This window comes from Castanea sativa, chromosome 5 (assembly GCF_040712315.1).
Source record: "Castanea sativa cultivar Marrone di Chiusa Pesio chromosome 5, ASM4071231v1".
In the NCBI taxonomy this organism is placed as follows: Eukaryota; Viridiplantae; Streptophyta; class Magnoliopsida; order Fagales; family Fagaceae; genus Castanea; species Castanea sativa.
This window is the reverse complement of record NC_134017.1, coordinates 59,697,797-59,718,370: the sequence shown is the minus strand read 5'-3', so window position 1 is coordinate 59,718,370 and position 20,574 is coordinate 59,697,797. Positions and strand designations below refer to the sequence as shown.

The 20,574-nt window shown below is 33.4% G+C and overlaps 1 protein-coding gene across 3 annotated transcripts; it reads right to left on the bottom strand.

Annotated features, from left to right (window-relative positions):
- Positions 1-1,750: 1,750 nt before the first annotated feature.
- Positions 1,751-19,446, bottom strand: LOC142636464 (putative LRR receptor-like serine/threonine-protein kinase At1g56130). 3 transcript variants are annotated; one of them, XM_075810705.1, is made up of 24 exons: positions 19,227-19,446; positions 17,745-17,928; positions 16,505-16,576; positions 16,260-16,331; positions 15,243-15,314; positions 14,463-14,534; positions 14,298-14,369; positions 14,140-14,211; positions 13,916-13,987; positions 13,753-13,824; positions 13,562-13,633; positions 13,394-13,465; positions 13,037-13,102; positions 10,063-10,131; positions 9,284-9,328; positions 9,068-9,129; positions 8,138-8,520; positions 7,779-7,974; positions 7,527-7,688; positions 7,043-7,161; positions 6,425-6,635; positions 2,972-3,203; positions 2,500-2,650; positions 1,751-2,406 (listed from the first exon to the last, which is right to left on the bottom strand). In XM_075810705.1, exons 1-24 carry the CDS (start codon positions 19,354-19,356, stop codon positions 2,035-2,037), a joined length of 3,102 nt encoding a protein of 1,033 aa, XP_075666820.1. In that variant the 5' UTR covers positions 19,357-19,446; the 3' UTR covers positions 1,751-2,034. The 3 variants fall into 3 exon arrangements, with proteins under 3 accessions (XP_075666820.1, XP_075666823.1, XP_075666821.1); XM_075810708.1 differs by having other exon boundaries at positions 19,339-19,426; XM_075810706.1 differs by lacking the exon at positions 13,037-13,102.
- Between the last annotated feature and the right edge of the window lie 1,128 nt (positions 19,447-20,574).

Sequence of the window (20,574 nt, the reverse complement as noted above, 5' to 3'; positions counted from 1 at the left end):
TTTCAATTCTCTTTACATAGAATACAGTACTTGGCAGAACCTCATGTTTTCCCACATAAGGTATCTATTTATGTGTGTGTGTGTGTGTGTGTGTGTGTGTCTTGATTGATTTAATTAGACAAAAACAAATATGTCTTGAATCATTGAACCAAATGATACAAAAAATATTTATTTTTTAATTAAAAAAGTCTTGAAACAATGAACCAAAATGAAATAAAAAGTCAATATTTAAATTGTTCTTATCTCTAATGTAATACTTGAGAATGTTTCAATTCTCTTTATATAGAATATGCCACTTGGCAGAACCTCATACTTTCCTATATGAGGTCTCTGCTTTTATATATATATATATATATATATATATATATATTGATATTGATTTGACATGTGTATTAAGAGTATTAAAAAACATGCAATTTAGGTTTTTAAAATATGTAATAATGTTTTTCATTAAGGTTGTAGACTTGAGTTACAATCAATTCTGTAACTAAATTTTGTCTATCATATATTATCACTTCCGAGTTTAATAATGTTGAATGTGTATTTTTTAAACAAATGTTAATTTGATTTACTTAGTTAGTTTTGTTAAATATTATTACATAATTAATAATTAAATTGGTCATTAATTTTATATATATATTCCGAACTTATAATGAATATAATATAATTTTTTATAATTTTATTAGATGTTTTAGAATCTTAGGATACATAATATGATACAATATACAATACAAAAAAAAAAAAAAAAAAAAAAAAAAAAAAAATCAATTCACAATACGATTCAAGTTTTGACAACTATGATCATGTGTGTTTAAGCTCAACTCTTGGGGAGGGCAGTTTGAAATGTGGTTTAAATAGCCATAATTGCCTCCCAATTAATTTCAACAAATAAAAACCCAAGCTTTCATTTCAATTCAATTCAATTTAAAACCAAGACCATTTTGAATTTCTTGGGCTTTCCTCTTTGGTGAATTGGAGCGATGGGACGATCTTGGGCGGTGTCGCATTCTTCTAAAGAGGATCCAAAAATCAAAGGTCCAAGAGAAAGAGGCCCCCACTATTACTACTAATGCCTCCATTTGTTAGCATTTTAACATTTCTAGATGAGATTATAAAAAATAATTTCTAAAAGATAGTTAAAAACTTAAAATTTAGTACCATGTTTTAATAGGCACCAAAATCTTTAAGGTGTCTAATACCTTACCCACGCATAACCAAATCATTGATTTTGTAATTTGAATTCTTCATTTAATACATGATTTCATCAAAGCTTACCTTAGTACCCTCACAACATACATTTAAAGTTAAAATCGATTATACCTAAGTGACCAATCACACATTAAAAATTTGGATGAGTGGTGGTGATTCTATTCGCTTAATTTACAATCCATGCATTGTCAATTACCTTACACATGCAAAATGAACAGGCAGGGAAGGTATCCACACTATCAAGTATTGCATGCCCATTCTAAATACCAAACGAGCAGTTACCTCAAAGAGATCTTGCCTATTTATTTGCCTGTATAGCTCATAGTCCTATTGAGTGAGTCAAGTGAGAAATGTAAGAATGATGTAGTCCTTCATTTAATGTTGGTGGGAGGGTCTAAAGTCTAATCCACTTTAGTCATACAAGGCTAATTTTGTGTTGCCTATGTGCATAACTCACCAATCCTGTGAATTCTCATATTTTTGCCGCATTCATGCTCCGTATATGCCATTTCATCTATAGGATAAATAGTGAAAAAGACTAGAAATGTCAAAATAAAGTTCTGATAGTAAATAAATTGTGGTCAAACATATGATTCCACGTCGATATTATGAAGCTATAGGCCTATAACTTCCTAAAGAAGAAAATTATCATTGTTGGTCAAAATCATGATACAAGACAAGACAAATATCTCAGTATTTAAACACATGACATCACATATTATCATTTGCAAAAGGTGAAAGCCAGTCAAGCATAAAGAGTTTGAATTTGAAGTGCCTTAGATAGCAAAGGCAGTGTTACTGAGTGACTGCAACAAAGACATGTTTTCACCTTCCATCTCCAATTATGCCACCAATCATGGTTTCAGTAACATTTACAGGAGAAGGCAATGGATTATCGAGTTGGCTACGATCAGTGTTATCCCCATGACGCTTTCTATCTTCTTCACTCAAAAAGCTGCTTGTTATATCTTTAAAATTCCAATCAGTTAAATAACTCGGCTTTGATGTAACAATGCCTACCTCAATATCTCCAGCAAGCATGGCCACAACACGGGACATTGGTGGCCGCACGTTTGGTGATGCCTGTGTGCACAACAAAGACACTGCTATCACTCGAGCAGCTTCATTTTCATCAAATTCTGATAATGTGGGATCTACCAGCGTTAAACTTTGATTATTCTCATGTAGAGTCCATGCCTGGTGATTCATGACAAGGAGAGCAAATAAAAATTTTCTTTTTAATGCAATAAATTAAGAAATGGAAAAAGAGAAAAATTTCCTTTCCCATACCCATTCAAGGAGATAAATTTTTTCAGGGTCCAAGCTTCTGTCTGAGTTTGGTCTCCCACTTAGGATCTCCAAAGCAACAACACCAAAACCAAAAACATCAGCCTTCTCAGTTAAGTGCCCACGCATCGCATATTCTGGTGCCAAATAGCCTCTGCAAGATTTAAAATTAATATGCAAGTTTATTTAATTTTTTTTGATAGGTTAATATGCAAGTTTATTTATAACCACCAATGTATCTGATCAGGTTCAATTTCCATAGGTAAATTGATTATCAGTAATGAAAAAGAAAATTCCAATAGCATCCTCAAGTTTGTAATAGTTATTGACCATTCTTCTAATGAATCTAGTGATTATTGATTGACTGTTACATACTTATATAAGGATCTATATCTTACACTGTATTATGCCCCTTAGTACAATATAAAACAGGCATTAAAGACAATGGCTTTGAGAAAGTGGATAAGAAGTTTACATGGTCCCTGCAACTCGGGTGCTGATGTGGGTTTTAGTGTCATCATAAAGCTTTGCCAATCCAAAATCTGATATTTTCGGGCATAGCTCTGCATCAATCAAAATATTGCTAGCCTTCACATCTCGATGTACAATCCTTGGCCTTGACTCTTCATGGAGATAAGCAAGTCCTCTTGCAGTTCCCAAGCAAACACTAAAGCGGGTAGACCAATCAAGATGCAACTTACTTTTTCCTGCATTAGTAGTAGCTCCAATCTAATTAGTTTAAGAGTTATCAATCAAATGCCAAATCCTTATTCAGGAGTTATTTGAGTGCAATGATACAAAGCTTCCCATATGGATATTGTCAGAGAACATTAGAGTTTGGAAAAATCAGATTATGTATTTGGGTAAAAAAACATATTGTCATATGAGATTTGGGCTACTTCAATTTATTTCGCAGTGGTCCAAAACATAATTGACAATGCTTAATGACATAACATCATCGCCTTAGTCCCAAAACTTGGGGGTTAATTATAGATCCTCCACAGATTAATCAAGATTAGGCTCATGTATTCACTTCTGTCATTCTATCTTATCTAAAATCATACTCTTTGTTGCTTCCTTAATTGACATGTTTTTTTTACTATTTCATGCAATGTTAATGTGAATATTAATCACGTTCCTCTGCACATAACTAAACCATCTCAAGTGACTCCCTCTCATCTTTTCATCAATATTTCCTCTATTTTAAAGCAAATTCCTTCATTTCAAATACCATTTTTCTTTGTATTTCTAGTTATTCATCTTAATATTCTCATTTAAGTTACAATAATTTTATGAACATGTTATTTCTTAAGATCCTAACATTTAGTACCACGAATCATAGTTTGTATAATAACAGACTTCTAAAATTTTACCTTTAACTTAATAAGTACTCTACGATCACACAATTTTCATAATGCACTTCTCCACTTCCTTCACCTTGCTTTCATATATCCTATGATTCACATCATCTTCAAACTCTCCACCTTTATGAATTGTGAATCGAAGACATCAAAGGCACTAACTCTTTGGTATCTCTTGACCCTCAAGTCTTAGAAGTTATGAACTTTATTTATACTGTCACCAAAAAAAACATTCTATGTACTTCAATTTTACTTAGTAGGAATCCTTTCTTTTCTAAAACATCTCTTTGAATTTCTAATTAGACATTGACTCCGCATTTAGTTCATCCACTAAAACTATATCATTTGCAAAAGCATAAATTAGAGGATTTCATGTTGAATTGATTTGGTGAACTCCTATAGCCAACACAAAGAGATTTGGATTTAATATTTATCCTTGATGCAAACCTATAAGGATAGGAAACTTACTTGTAATGTCTTTCTTTGTTCTCTTTCTAGTTACAACTTTATCATATATATATATATATATATATATATATATATATATATATAATTAGTCAACTTATATGCATAAAAGTAACTCTTTTTTTTCCCTTAAAAACCACCACATAACCTCTTCAAATAACCTATCATATGATTTCTCTAGGTCAATATAACTATATAGAGGATCTTTACTGACTTCTTTATATCTTTCCTTTAGATGTTTAAGTAAGAAAATAGTAGGCATAAAACCAAATTAATTCTCTGATATTGTTGTTTTGTGACCTAATCTATATTCAATCACACTCTCCAAAATTTTTTGTAACCACCAAATTTTATGCCCCGAAAGGGCTAGTGTAGTCACAATTGAGACTTTTCATAAAACCAACAACCTAGTATACGCCTTATATGGGACTTAACGCACTTTGCTATTCAATATCAATCTAGGGCATCCCAAGATCCTCCACTTAAATCCCTAACGTTCTTATCCAAGCCCAGTTTGTAGGGGCAATGTCTCTAAGCTCAACAAGAGGTTACCAAGTTGGCTTTAATATTATTTTTTGAATGTTCAATTAGTGTATAAAACACTAATAAATGTTTAAACCCCTAATTTCAAATTAAACCAACACAAGCTTATACCCAAACAATATATGTGCAGAATAATAGGTACAAGCAGAAACCCAAACAAATAAACAACTTTACATCATAATTAATCGCAACACAGCAGCAATTAAAAGGTAAGAGTAAGGGTTAGAGAGATGCAAACACAAAAATAACACTGTCATATGTTATCGAAGAGGAAACCGAAGAACTCGGCAAAAAACCTCTCCGCGGCCCTCCAAGCGGTGAAATGATCCACTAAAGGATAAAGTTGGGATACACGAATAGCAATAGACCCTCCAAGCCTAATCTATCCAATGTACCTAAACCCTCCAAGCTTTTTGCTCCAACAAGATTATGCCTAACCATGTCTTCTTTAGCTTCTCAAATCTCGCAATAAGCCCATTGTATCAACCAAGTGAATTAGTCTTCTCCAAACTGCTTCCCAAGCACCAAAATACCTCCTCATTGATATGGGTATGGAGAAATAGGGATTTGGCAAATATACCTCTCAAGGATATGTCAATAAAGAGGGTGAAAGTAAAGGAATTTAGAGAATCAAATGTCTAACATTGTGGATGAGTCAATCTTGATTTTCTCTAGGGTTTCTCTCTCAAAATTCTCTCTGGAAGCTCTCTACATTTCGCGGGTATAAGGATATTTATAGTTGTATACGTGAGGAATGTGAAAAGTCAATTTTCTACAAAATAGAGCATTCTGGCAACTTGGCCTCACGACTCGTACCAGTCACGAGTTCCAGTCACGAGATAACTAATTGGCCAAACTGTCATTTTTGTCCTGTAATGCTCCAGCTGCCGTGACCTTGTAGCTTCCTGCATGCTTCACACCTGTGGCATTTTGGCGAGTTGCTAGTCGCGAGTCACTCGCGAGATCCAGTCGCGAGAATCCTCCAATGCACACACACTTGAATTTTTTTACACGCTCACACACAATCCTTACATTATTCCCACCTAAATACAGGTTATCTAATTGCTAAATTACAAGCAAATTTAGCACGGAATAAAACCAACACATGATTGGATAAATTCAACCTTACATTTGTAACCACTCGAAAAAAAAAAGTTCTAGCCACATCTACTCTATATCCCAAAAAGACTAGTCTAGTCACTATTACTCTAATACAATGTTAAATTACCTATTAGCAAATGGTAAGTTTAATCATTTAGCCACATAATTTTAACACTTCTCCTCACGTGTGAGCTTAAACTCTTTTTAATAGGTAAGGCCCAATACAGGGGATTCTGAATGGGAGGTAGAGTAGAGGAGACAATAATCAAACTTAGGACTTCCTAAGTTGATACCATTAAATTACCAATTCTCTCAAAAGCTTAAGCTATTAAGAGATAGTGGATTTAATAATTAAACTTCATAATTCTAACAATAATTAAATATTTCTAATAATTGAATGAATGATGATTTTATGGGCAGCATGGAAGGTGTGAAATGAGTATAAAGTATGTTCCTACCAAATAGTGCTTGATCAAGGCTTCCGTTTTCGAGATATTCATAAACAAGAAGGCGCCTATCTCCCTCAATGCAACATCCATATAATTTCACAAGGTTACGATGTTGCACAGCAGATATGGTAAAAATTTCAGTTACAAATTGACTCTTCCCTTGGTGAGATGCCACCGATAATTGCTTCACAGCTACAATCCTCCCATCAGATAATGTGCCCTATAAAGTTGTAAAAATCAGAGACACGAAAAGTGAAATTCAGGGTTTTTTTTTTGTTCAAAAATGGGAATGTTGGTATGTTCCTTAAACATTGCACTACTCCTTTGTTCTTTTAAGCAACTCCAATAAATAGCATGACAAAACTTTAATACTGACTATAGCTAAAATGTTAAAGATAGCCAATTACATACAATTCTTAGGAAAAAGGTTGTTTTTAGTACACAAAGCTCCCACTTTTTTTGTAGCCTTTGGAAATATAAATATATATTTTTAAAAGAAATTACTTTCTTAAAAGAAAATTTTAGTTGCTTTTAGTATCATTTAGGTGAACATTTTGCTGACTTAGTTTTGTCATCAAACGTAATGTCAAGTGTCTATTCAACATTACATACAGTAATGTACTTTACCTTGAAAACAGGTCCAAATCCTCCCTCCCCTAACTTTTTTGCAGGGTTGAAGTCATCAGTCGCACTTCTCAGCTCAGCATAACTAAAAGTGTTTGGTCGGGGGCCTATTCCAAGAAGCTCTGCAGGTTCAAGCAAGAGAGGATATAGTTAACTAAAAGTGTTTGAAGAATTTGATTTTTCTTTTGAGGTGGGGGGGACGGGGGAGGGGAGCAGGGTTGTTAGTAACATAGGATTTCAATTTAAAGATATTAATTTTGCAGAAAATTTAAGCCGGTCCCTTATTCCCTTTCATGAAAAGGATCCATATCATTTTCCAAGCAATAATAGTACCGATACTTTTCTAACAACTACTCTAGGATTTAGCCTTTTCAAATATCAGAGAGTAACTTGAATTTTAGCCAAAAGTGAGTGGTACAGAGTTCATTAGTGTTTATTTCTTAGGCTGTATTTCACCAGTACCTCCAAAATGCTGTTATGTTCTTACCGTCCTCATTATAGTGCTGTGATTTTCTCTTCATGTAGAAAACTGCAAATATAAAAATCAAGCTCACGACTCCAACAGGGACTGCAATTCCTACAATCATACCCAACCTGCTTTTCTTTCCGCGATTGCTTGGTGGAATCCCAGAAACATTGGATACAAAATCTGAGCAATTATTTATCAGTAGTAATTAGCAGTAAATAATCATGTTAAAAACATTACAAATCAATTCATAAATCATATCATATACATTACCTGAAACAACATGAATGGCTGAAATTAGTGGCCCATAATAACCTTGTACAGGTATGCAACAAGTTCCCTTACCAGCCCAAAATAGATGAATTTCAAGATAATTCTCTGACACATTAGCCTTAAAAATCTTCCGAATTGCTTTCTCCACCTCACCCGCCTCCTTTGTTATGTCAAAGTCCTTCAATTCTAGACGACCCTACAAAGAAATTATAGGAGAAAGTTATAATTATTATTGAATGAATTAAAATGGAACTCTATGCAAAAAAATAGAAATTGTATTATAGAAACTCTACAGAAGTAGGTAATGATCTTTACTCAAGAATGGAATATACTTTTTCTTTAAAGCAATCTAGAGTTACCTGAATGTAGATATCGAATACACGCCTCCCTAGACTCTTCCAAGTTTGAGAGCTTATATAATCAAAACCAGTTTCCGCAAAAAACAAGCTTACATTATAAAGACCATTATCAAGACCTAGGCCATAGTATCTAAGTGATCCTGGGGACATCCTTGAAGTCTGGTAAAGTTCTGGGGTGCTAGTTGCAATGACTTGTGCCAAAGTGATTTCAACATAACTTTGATTATTTCTCTCGGCAAACCTCCCCACGTTGCTGACTGCCCATTTTTTTGAATCAGTAACATAATACCATGCTGGACCAAAGGATGATGCATTTTCAGCCTCGTACACTATACCCTCAGCAGGCATCTCTCGGCCACCACACTTGATTGAGAAGTTTGCATCTGTAGAACCATTATGATTGCCCTCATCATGATAGATAATTAAAACTTCAAAATAAAACATACTTGCAAAGTTGGTAAAATTTCTGGCTTTCCCAGCAAAGTTCATGCATACTTGCAGTGCTATTTCCATAATATGATATTGAATTAAATCATTAAGTAATTAAAGAAACAACTCATGACAAACTACCCACTTCTGCAATAATAATGTTAGGTTTTGAAAAAATTCAGCCATTCAAAGGATAAAGGGAAACTTTTAAAGAGGGAAGGGATAAGTTAGATTATTCTTTTTTTTTTCTTCAAAAAAATCAACATAATTTTTTATCTTATAATTGAAATACTATTAATTGTTCATATGTTATTTGGCTCCACAACATTCAAAAAAAAAAAAAAATGGAAGATATCCAATTCTATGCTTTGTAGATTATTTTGATTAGTAGGATCCATATATGATCCCACCATCATATGTGAAAATGTTGGGGCCTAATCAATCATGAAAGTCTGTGCCTCGTCATATCCCATAACAAAGTATAAGAAAGAAATAACTTACAAAGTGGAGAATTCCTATTGCATGGGAAATTTCTTTGGAGGCAATTCAGTCCCGGAAAAACACTGCAAACACAGGGAACAACTACTGCTTATCCAAATTAAAAAATTTCTTGAAGGAATTCATTCAACTAAAGATGTGAAATTGGTGATCACATTCCTTCTCATGCATACTTTTGGACTTGTCTGTTAAAAAAGGGTGAGAGGAACCACTACTCACCTTATGTTTGATCTGTCAAATATGAAGTTGTTTGCCACCAAATTCCTGCATAATTTTATCCAATGATCATTTAGCCCTATCACTCCTGATATATATTAGAGGTGATACATAGGATAATAAATTAAAACATTGGTACAGAAGAAATTCACAAACAAGGTGTTGGCTCCTGAAGTCAGCTTGTTAAAAAATCAGTAGTTAACATCCACCAAGTAATAGTGAAGGGTATTTTTAGGGTTCTCATAAAGCAAGGAAAAAGGGTAAACCAAGTAATAGAAGAGGCATAAAGATATATGGGCCTTTGACATGACCTCAAAAAAAAAAAGAAAAAAAAAAGAATTATGCAGGACTGGCTATACCTAATATAGTTTCCACCATGCATGTTAATCTAGTTAACATGATGTTTCTATAATTCTTTTTTTTTTCTTTTAAAGGTGCAATAGAAGTTTTTTTTTCCCCCTTTTTTTCCTTTAAGTATTTAATCATCAGTTCCAGAAGCTAGTATAGATAGACACCTATAGAATGAAAGAAGTCAACTTCAAGTTTCAATAGTAATTATGTTATCTCTAACCAGTAATTATTAATCTTCATTAGATTACCAAGGTTGGAATAAATTAATTGATTCTTCAATTACATTCATGTGGCATCAACTTTATATATACTTTAAAAAAATAATAATAAATTCAGCTAGGTTCATGTCAATAACACCTGGTGTTCAAATCTAGGTGTTAAATTTAGAAAAAGAGATGAAAGAAATGAGTACTATTACTTGAGAGACATACAGTTGTAAGTTTGAGGATGCTGTTACCCATGAGGGAAATATTCCAGATAGCTGATTGTAGGACAAATCTCTGCACTCAAAGGAGTGGAAAGTGTTTAGCAGACACATTATGCACAAAAAAATATTCAGAATAAGAAATCCGCAGAACATCTAGAATGCTATATCAGTTGGTCACTTGCCAAATGCAAAACTTTCTGATTTGGACACTTTATTGCATGACAAATAGAAGATACCATTAAAAAGTAAAAAAGGCTTCTTCTTTTCTTTTCTTTTCTTTTTTTCCTGTCCCTTGAGCAATTAATTTAAGAAAGATTTCTTATGCAAAATTGAAATGATGATAACTGCAAGTAATTAATTATATTTTCAGGTATATTTTACATATTTTATGTTTAGTTAGGCAAAGAAAAAAAAGAAAGTAATTAATTAAACAAAACCAAAACCAAAGACAAAATGCAATAATTACTATTGAAATAACAAAAACCACCTCCATCACTCAACTCAGAATGTGAGGCATCCTTTCCTCAATTATATTGTCCAAACAATTCCCAGCTAAATGGGAAAGCCAAATGCAAATTCTGTCATATCTTAGATATCTTTCATGCTCCTCTCATCTATGCTTCTGTGCCTGCACCATTCTGAAGCAAAAAATACCCTTACGACAGTCCATAGCATTAACCGTGTCCCTTCACCTATCACTCGCAACTTCAGCCTATATGAAAGGTTATATGGCTCACCTCCTTGACTACGGTCATCTTTGCATCTTTGGCTTTCTGTTATGTTGTCCTTCAACCTCATGAATGCAGAAAACTTGAGCGCCTCATTCAAGATTTGATTGCTTCCTAGGATATGGTATAGAACACAAAGGCTACAGGTGCTATGATTTTCTATCGCACCCTATGTCCAACGTTCATATTCCTTACTTTGCACCATTCCCTAGTGATCCACTTCTTACACTACTATGTACCTCTTAATCAGATTCTGACCTCTTCCCTAAGCAACCACAAGTTGAATCTTCCCCTGTTGATACAGGTTATTCAGCTCCACCTCTGCCCCATGATTCTACACCATATGAGGTATCCAAGAGCACATCACCTCCAGCACTATGTGGCTCTGCTCAAGGAAGTCAGTTTCCATCTAATCTTTGGGATTTGCATTGCTTTCATGCATTAGCTACCTTGTATGAGTCCCACTCCCATCGTGAGGCTTGAACTGATTTGTTTTGGCAAAAAATTATGACAGAGGAACTTGATGCAGTGTCTAGGAATCATACATGAAACAGGTTGACTTGCCTCCAAGGAAGTTTGCAGGTTGGATGCAAGTAGATTTATAAGATCAAGACTCAAATTGATGTCTCTATTGAAAGCTATAAAGCTCAACTTGTGACAAAGGACTTTTCTCATAAGTATGGAATTGATTATAAAGAAGCATTTGCACAAGTTGCAAATTGAGTGAGAGAGGTAGAGAGAAGATTGAGTGGTGCCCTTTTAAAAAAAATGTTCACCATGTCCTCCTCTGTGTCCTAAACATGTCAAAGAAAATCCTTTTGATACACCACAGACACGCATGCAAGTATGTCCCTAGTATGTCTATAGCAAACAGGTGTCCAACACAAACAAGTTGGCAATTTTTTTCGTGCCAATATTTCTTAGGTTTTAAAGCATGCCACATAATACTGTTCCACATCATGAAAAACTGAAATTAGTTTTTGGATTACAATTATACACAGATTTGTTTGAAACGTAAAAATACATAGACAGAAAGAGATTCCTTTGAACTGTAAAGATGAATAATGTTAAAGCATACTAAAGTACACACAGATTTGCTTGAAATGTAAAAACACACATACCCAAGAGATTCACTTCAAACATTTAAATACTAATTATATAAAAGGAGAGAGAGAGAGAGTAATGTTAAAGCAGCTAAGAGCTTGTTTTGTTGGCCTGATTCCTTGCCAAATTTGAGTGTAATTTCTGCTCAATTTTCAGGTAATTTGTGGGGATATTTTTGTAATTGGGTAAAATTACTTGAGCCACCTGGGCACTATTGCTGAAGGACTCATGGCAGTAAAAGAAGCTGCCTTTGTTTGCAACTCGCGACCAACCGGTGCCCGTGAGTTAGCCAAGGACATAACTATTGTTACAGTCTTATCCCTTGGCCAGTTCACTCCCAATATGTATATATCTTTCTCCTACAATAATAACTTAGAAAGATAGAGAGCAACTTTCAGATTTCCTATTAGAGAGAGAGAACCAATTTCATTGTTTGCGCCAAACACATATCTTATTTCTCTCTTCTCCTTCCCTCTCATCATTTCCTTATCCAAGAGAGAAGATTTTAACCATTACTACCTACACCTTATCTAAGTGTTAGAGAGTTGACTAGTGCTGGAAACTAGTTGGAGTAACATCAAAATCCAAGAGGTCTTGGTGACTTACTGATACTAGGTGGAGAAAGGACGTGACAAAGTCAGTTGCTACTTGAAACTTGGAGAGCTTAAGTACTAGGGGAGGTTTAGGCTTGGAGGGTCTTTATGCGAATTTGTACTGCAGTTATTCACTAGTGGAGAATTGGCGGTGATGCCATGGAGAGGTTTTATGCCAGTGGCTCTGGTTTTCTCTTCGTAAACACTTCTTGGTGTTTGTGTGTAGTTTGCTTGTTTATTATTTCACACTTTATATTGATTTTGAATATGTATCCAATGGAAATTGGTTAATCACTTATTGTGATGAATTGTTAGTTAGGATTAAAAGTGGTTAAGCTGAAAAATTGGTTTATTCAGGTAAACATTTGCCTAGGTTGTTAGGTATTATCTTTCAAAATCACATTGACAGACTTAAAAGGGTAAACATTAAGAGTTTATAATGACAATATTATATGCTCATTGGAGCCTATGATTATGAATAATGTTAAAGGTTACTGAAAGGGAAAACATTATTAAGATGAAGAAGACATATTATTATGTTATGAGAACTTACACAGTCAAAAGTACTTCACTCTTTAGGCTAGGAAGTGTTCCAGAGAGACTATTGTTTCCAAGAAACCTAACCATTTTGATATAGTGTAAGAGAAAGTAAAAGATATATATATATATATATATATATATATATATATATATATATAAAGAGGGGGGAGAGGGGCCATTATGGATAAAACAGAAGTGCACAATGACAACAAAAGAGGGCATAAATCAATATCTCCAAGCGATGGGGGCAAAGTGCTCAGCCCTGGCTTAGGTGGTGAAGGGACAGGTTGGGTGGAGGTCCTAAATTTGTAACTTTGAATTTTTCTGTTGCAAGAAGAAAGGAAAAACAAGAAGGCAAAGGCATACTTACAAGACGTTAAGCGAACTCATACTGAACAAAACACTTGGTATTTCACCTGTTAAGTTGTTGAAACTCAAATCCCTGCAATATCAAGGAAAAAATCGAGATAAACAAATGGAACAGAGGGAAGTCTTTTATCAGTCAGCATTTAAGGTTGAACTGTCCATTGGAACTTACAGTGATTGTAAACTTTTGTATTCTCCAATATCAGATGGAATACTTCCAGTTATCAATGCATTTCTTAGAACTCTATGGGAGAAAATAACATTGGTTAATTAGTGCATAGGTGAATGAGTTTAGATTGTATATCCGGTAAAAATAAATGTTGGATAGGTATATGAATGAATAGCGGGGGTATGTTAACTTACAAGTCAGTCAAGGACGTCAAATTTTTAATAAAATCCAAAGAGGAGCTCACATTGTATATATCACTGATTCGCCTACACATGTATACACAAACATTATGAGACTAGTCTTGCTGAGAGAAAGAGAGAGAAAGATGTTACAATAATTTGAGAAATATATACTCACAAACTTGTCAACACAATCAAGTTAGAAAAAGTGGATGGTATTGGACCTTCAAAAGAATTTCCTTCAAATCTCCTACAAAAACATTTAGCCAGCTTATCAACAGTAGTATTATAGTAGCCATACTTCATTGCTTTGGAAAAAAGCATAAAAATCTGGAGAAAAATGCAACTTATTATACACAATAAAAACATTTGAAGATGAAACCAGAAACTTTGATGGCTTACAGAGATGTTAGCTTTGTCCAGTTTCCAATAAAGTCCGGTATCCTTCCAGTGAAAGGACTGTCTGATGCCCCCCTGAAACACAAACATATCTATAGTAAGCTGTGCCCATGATAAATATTTTCATCTACATGAGTAAAATTAAATAAATAAATCTTAACAGGGTTCGCAAGTTTTGAAGGTTGGCAAATGTCGAAGGAATTTCACCACCCAATCCACAACTGTTTATGAATCTGCAAAATTGACAAGCCAATATGATTTAGAAATTTCTATATGACACACTCATGCTCATGGTTAAACTGAAATAAAAGAATGTTAGAACTTACAATCCCTCAAGTTTGACCAAATTACCCAATTCTGGAGGAAGTGTTCCTGAGAAATTATTTATACCAAAAGACCTGCATGATATACATCCGGAGAAGCTATATGTCAAAGAAATCGTCGAAATTTATATGGTGTAAGTTTTTCTGCCAGTATTCAGTTTCAAAACTGTATTCTTTGACTGTTTAGATAAATGCAAATTCTGACTAACATTCAAGAGCTTTTGTCAATCTGGTAGTATAAATGACACTAATTTTAAGGCAATGTTAGATAAAATGAGCCATATAGAAATTTCACATTTTGTCATTACATCAGGTTTGTAAATCATCAAAAATAGTTAAATGATATTACGAATAGTACTATTTAGAATTTATATAAATAGTTAGAATATGAGTTATCACCACCATTTAAGAGGCTTTGTTACTTCTGTGGTAATGTTAGATAGAATGAGCCTTAAAAAATTTTATTATCAGATTGGCATTTATGAAAGCTTCATATATTGTCAATGTTTCTAATGAAATAACTTATTAGATAAATTCAAATATAGTCCTAGTTAGGTTTCTTTTTATGCTCCTTTTCCTTTCTATTCTATTGTGTGCAAGCTTTTAGAATGCATCGTCATTCCACAGAATTCAGAAAAGCAATTAATTTCCATCATAATAAGGGCCACAATGCTACTTCAGGGCATGACCCTGACTGTTGCACTTACAAGACAAAACTTTTGATTGACACTTTCTTTTCACAGAATAATTAATGTTTCACTGTAGGGTGTTCTCATGTCTTACAGCAACTTTAGCTGCTTCAGGTTTCCAAGCTCCTTTGGGATGGTCCCAGAGAAAGAATTGTGGGCAATTGACCTGAACAGTTAAAAAACAATAAATCTAGAAATCAATAACCAATTATTCTCAGCAATTATTGTTTAATATTTACACAGCAGTAGTGATCAAATATTTCCATAAAATAACTTGAATTTTAGGGTAGTATCAAATAATATAATTTAGCAAAATGAAATTGCCAAAATGAACAAACAGTAAACAGAATTCAACTAGAAAGGACACAGATTTTGGTACGTAAAAAATGTCCAAGACAGCATATGCTGCTGGTTCAATGTGTAACTGTCTAAGGCAGAAATAGGAGTGCTAAGGCATGAAAATTTTATTACACGTAAGATTTCACCTTTATGAAGCGAGGAGTAACAGAAGATTTGAGGAGCCTTGATAATTAATTGAATATCAAGGAATGTTAGGCATACACCATGCATGTTCCTGTGCTGCTTGCTTTGTGGAAATTCATATTACTTTAAATTTTTTGTTGAGAAAATTTATATTACTTGAAATTTTTTGTTGAAAAACTCTATATCACCTGAAATTTATTTAATACGGAGTCTTTCTCTCTATGCACCCTTTTCATTATGCAGAAGGCCTCTGAAATTAAAAATTAGATAAGAACTAGTTCACCTCTACCAACTATATTATAAAAAAAAATTTTAAAAAATGGCGGAGGCCTTTCATTTCATCCTCTCTCCATCCACATTTACATGGTTGGTACTTGCATTCATCCACGAGAGAAACAAAGGTTCTACCAAACCAAAATGAATCATAGTCAGACAGTCTATATTGCACTTAGTAAGTTGGATGTGTTTACATGTTTTTACTGAATATAAATGCAAATTAACATGAACCTACTGTGATAGATGACGAGCGTAAAGTTACACATTTGCAAGTTCGGTGGCAACGTGTATAGACAGAAAAGCTTTGCTACAATGTTTGAACCATATATATATCCCTTCTTTCAATACTTACAATGTCTGCAATGCAGATAAATTTCCAACAAAGGCTGGCAAGGGTCCCGTGAAGTGATTTTGATCAATCTTCCTACAGATGTAGAAAAAAAATTATCAACTCTAAATCTGAATCTTTCATTCAAATGAAATTGTTTTAACAATCTTCAACAGCCAATAAATTTATTTATAATTTTTACTTTTTCTTAAAAATAAAAATTGATTTAATAATCATAAATCAAACACAGAGAGTGAGGAAATTCATACAAGAAGGTAAGATATTTCAAAGCCACAATTTCTTTTGGAATCACTCCACGTTTGTCCATAGCATACACTCTCCTGAAAAAATATATGAACAGTTAGCCTGCAATAAGTAAAGAAAATTATCTCTATTCAAATGGATATGTTAAGGTTAGCATGTATAGACTAACACTTATTCCAAAAGCTTAAATTGATTTGAAAAATGGTTAATTTAATCACTCAACCATTATCCTAACAAACCCATCATGTGCCAAGATTTGTGGCTCAATTGCATGTCTCTCACGAACAGAACTTGGTTTTAAATCCCCCCTCTCCCACTTGTTATATGGGCCCAAACTTGCCTTCAATAAATGGGATCCAACACATTAAATAAGTTTTAGATAAGAGGTAAGAGTGAAATAGGACTCAAATTCAAGATCATCTATTCTATCCCAAAAGTTTAAAGCAGTGGCAAAAAGTGAATTCAAGAAGAAATGAGATAAGTATAGCAATATGTAGCTATTCAGAGACATGTCAAGTGAGAATCTCTTTGAGGTGTACATTGTTGGGGACAATGCCACACCCATACAATTTTTTATGGCTTCTCTAAGAGAATTGAATGTGTTTTAGCTTTCCTGGAACAAAAATTGTAGCGATATTTCTCAAGGGGTCAACATGGAAAGAGGGCCACTAAGGAGACAATTTACTCTACAATGTACTATCAATGTTTGAGTAAATCTTAGTTCTTTTTTTTTTTTTTTTTTTTTGGTTGCTAAGGAGTAAATCTAAATTCTTAACTACTCGTACATGTGAATCTCAATTGGAAATGGAGTCCATTGGTTGTACTTGTACTTTATAACAAATAACTGTTAACTGTCCATACATGGAAGTTAGGATCTAAACTATCATCTCTAGCCATGTATTTGCATTGTATCGGTGATAGTCTCAAACCTTAAACAACAGCTTATGATGTGAACAGTAGACACATCCAAAATTTGCCACTTATTTATGATTCCATATCTTATTATGTCCAATGCACAGGAGTATTGGACCCAAGTCTTACCCATTATCTAATTCCAAATCTCTCATCTAAATTTCATTGTTGATTAAGTATATAAATTTGACAATTTTAATGCGGTACCAACCAAGGCTAGAGTGAATATTAAAATTTGAGAATAGTTTTATATGAGTGGAAGTTGGTGATCGACATTAAAACGCTATTTATTCTCTTTTCATGTCCTACTATGAGAGAGAGTTAGAGGCATACAATTGTGTGATATGGCAGATGGTACCACCGTCGTAGCTACAGTCACATGTGATAGCTGGGTTATTCATTGCGTCCTCAAAATCAGTTCCATTTACGGCAGCTCCGCTACATGGCTCTCCACTTATGTTCCACAATGCTGCCGCTTGTGTATCCCATTGTTGGAATACTGAGTTCAATGCCTTCACTGTCTCACAAAAGCACAAATTCACAGCATTGTCACATAAATCACATAAATAACATGACCAAAATATAATATCAAAGAGGAAAAAAAAAAAAAAACCTAGTGACACTGCAAAATTAGACTGAAAAATATTTTTAAGTCACATTTGCAATGTATAATTGATCACACTATATGCTAGGACTACAGCTAAATTCACAACTTGCTAACATGCAAGCTGTTTGTGATGGGTTCAAGCGATTCCACAACTCTACCATCACAATTGGCCATGTGGACAAGTTGAGTTTACTAATTATTGTATGAAGTTTACAAACTAATATAACAATGAATATGATTGATAGTCACTTAATAAATGAATATATATATATATATATATATATATATATATATATATATATATATAATTTACAAATGTTACAATGAATATGATTTATAGTCATTTAATAAATGAGTATTTGAATTTTTTTAAGTGATCAGTCAATTTGTATACAAAATCTAATAAAATTTATTTAGGTAAACTAACCAGGTTTGAACTAATGCCAAGAATGTCTAAAACTTTTCAAAACTACAATCTTTGTCCCAATCCCTAAGCAAACTTTGTTCCCAAACACAAACAGCGTTAAAGAGAGTTACTCTCATTCTTTTTTGTCACTTCTTTCGCTCTTCTTTATTGCCTCTTTATCTTGCGTTTCTTCTGTCTTCTCTGAAATTTGTTACCCAAAAACAAAACCCTATTAAAATTGTGTGTTGTTGTTGTTTGGGTGTTAAGAGTATTTTCTGTGTGTGTAGATTTGTCATTTGTGGGCGGTGGTTGTTTTGTTTTTTTGGTCTGAGAGATAGATAGAACAAGGAACAAGAAGTAAGAGCATTCCCATGCCCATTCCCAATTGTAAATGATATATGTAGGGAAAACTTAGCATAAAGGCACAAAAGGAACCCAGTAGCTGGACTTGTAAAATCTTACAATTGCAAATTTTTTTGCAATTGTGCTAAAGTGTCATAAACGTCACGGCATGGAGTGGATTAAATTGATGAATTTTGCATGGAGGTTTTGAGAAAAAAAGAAGTTGTAAATGCAATTAAAGTGACTGATGATGTGATATCATTTAACTAGTTTACCAAAATATATCAACTTAATTAAAATTATAATTTTACTCTTAATTCTATCACTTGGATCTCAAGCACATCTCATGAAGAAAAACAAAATAAAATACAACAAAACATAAATAGAAAATAATGAAATTGCTGTGATTTACTAAAAACAAGAGCGCACAGAGACAGAGACAGAGACAGAGACAGAGAACCTTCAGATGGCTCTGTGGTGGCAGCTTGGACTCTTGAAATTTCAAACGATAATACGAAAAAGAACAAGAGACAGTAACTATAAGCAAATATTGAACAAGGCGGTGGCTTCACCTTCATATCCATCATCATGGTCTCCTATTTTACATGAAACTGAAATAGATAACGCTTACACAGGTACACTGACACACATATATCTTTTTGATGAATACACAGACATATAACATATATTTTAACAGTGGAGGAGCTTAAGCGCAATATATAGCTAGGTACATTCACATGTAAAAGGTATGTTTGGATAGAATTTATTATTGAAAATGAATACATAGACATATAACATATATTTTAACAGTGGAGGAGCTTAAGCGCAATATATAGCTAGGTACATTCACATGTAAAAGGTATGTTTGGATAGGATTTATTATTGAAAACTTAAAATTGAAAACTAAAAATATTGTGGCAAAATAATTTTTAAATATATGAATAGTATTGTGGGACCAATTTTTAATAAAAAAGTGGCTGAAAATGAAGTTTGTGGGTCTGTGAACAGTGCACGAATGCACTGTTCACGAAAGAAAAATGCTGAAAAGTCAGAAATATACGGCTACAGTTTATGAACAGTAGCCATTTGTCTCCCTGAAACGCGTGTTGCAGCAAAAAAAAAAAAAAAAAAAAGTGAAACGCAGGAACGCGACGCAGAAACGCAACGTGGATCCAAACGCCACCAAAGTTTTCTTTTTTTCTTTTTTTATAGTCCATGTCAAATTAAGTTTATTGTTCAGTTCACACTTTACACATTTGCAAAAGTTTTTTTTTTTTTTTTTTTATAGATAATGATTATTACGCAATTGCTTTTGTACATTTGGTCGCTCACTATTTACATCCAACCATTTAAGTTAAGATTGTGATTGTAGTTAACATCGTGAAATTAGGTTTTTAGTTTTGACGATTTTAACTTAAATCAAAACATGATTCAACGAAGCATGCCCTGCCTACAATGTGTGATAAGATGTGTAAAAAAAATATTTTCCCTTATTTTGTAAATATCTATTTTGTTTTTTGAGTTCAGTTCGGACAACTTGTAAGTAATTTTTTAAAATATTTATTTTGTAAACAAAGTTTCTCTCTAAATTAGTTTGGAGATAAACTCTAAAATTACATTTTGTACTTTTTTTTTTAAACGTGTATTTGATATAAATAAAAGACTAAGGTATGAGTTACTGTTTCAGTCATCTTTTGTTGATTATCAAGAATCTTTGAAAGGACCTGATTTTGTGCAACAGCATTTTCTGCTTGCCAATTGAGAGCTGCTTCAGCTGAGGAGACTTGTTTTTTAGTTCCATCCGGATT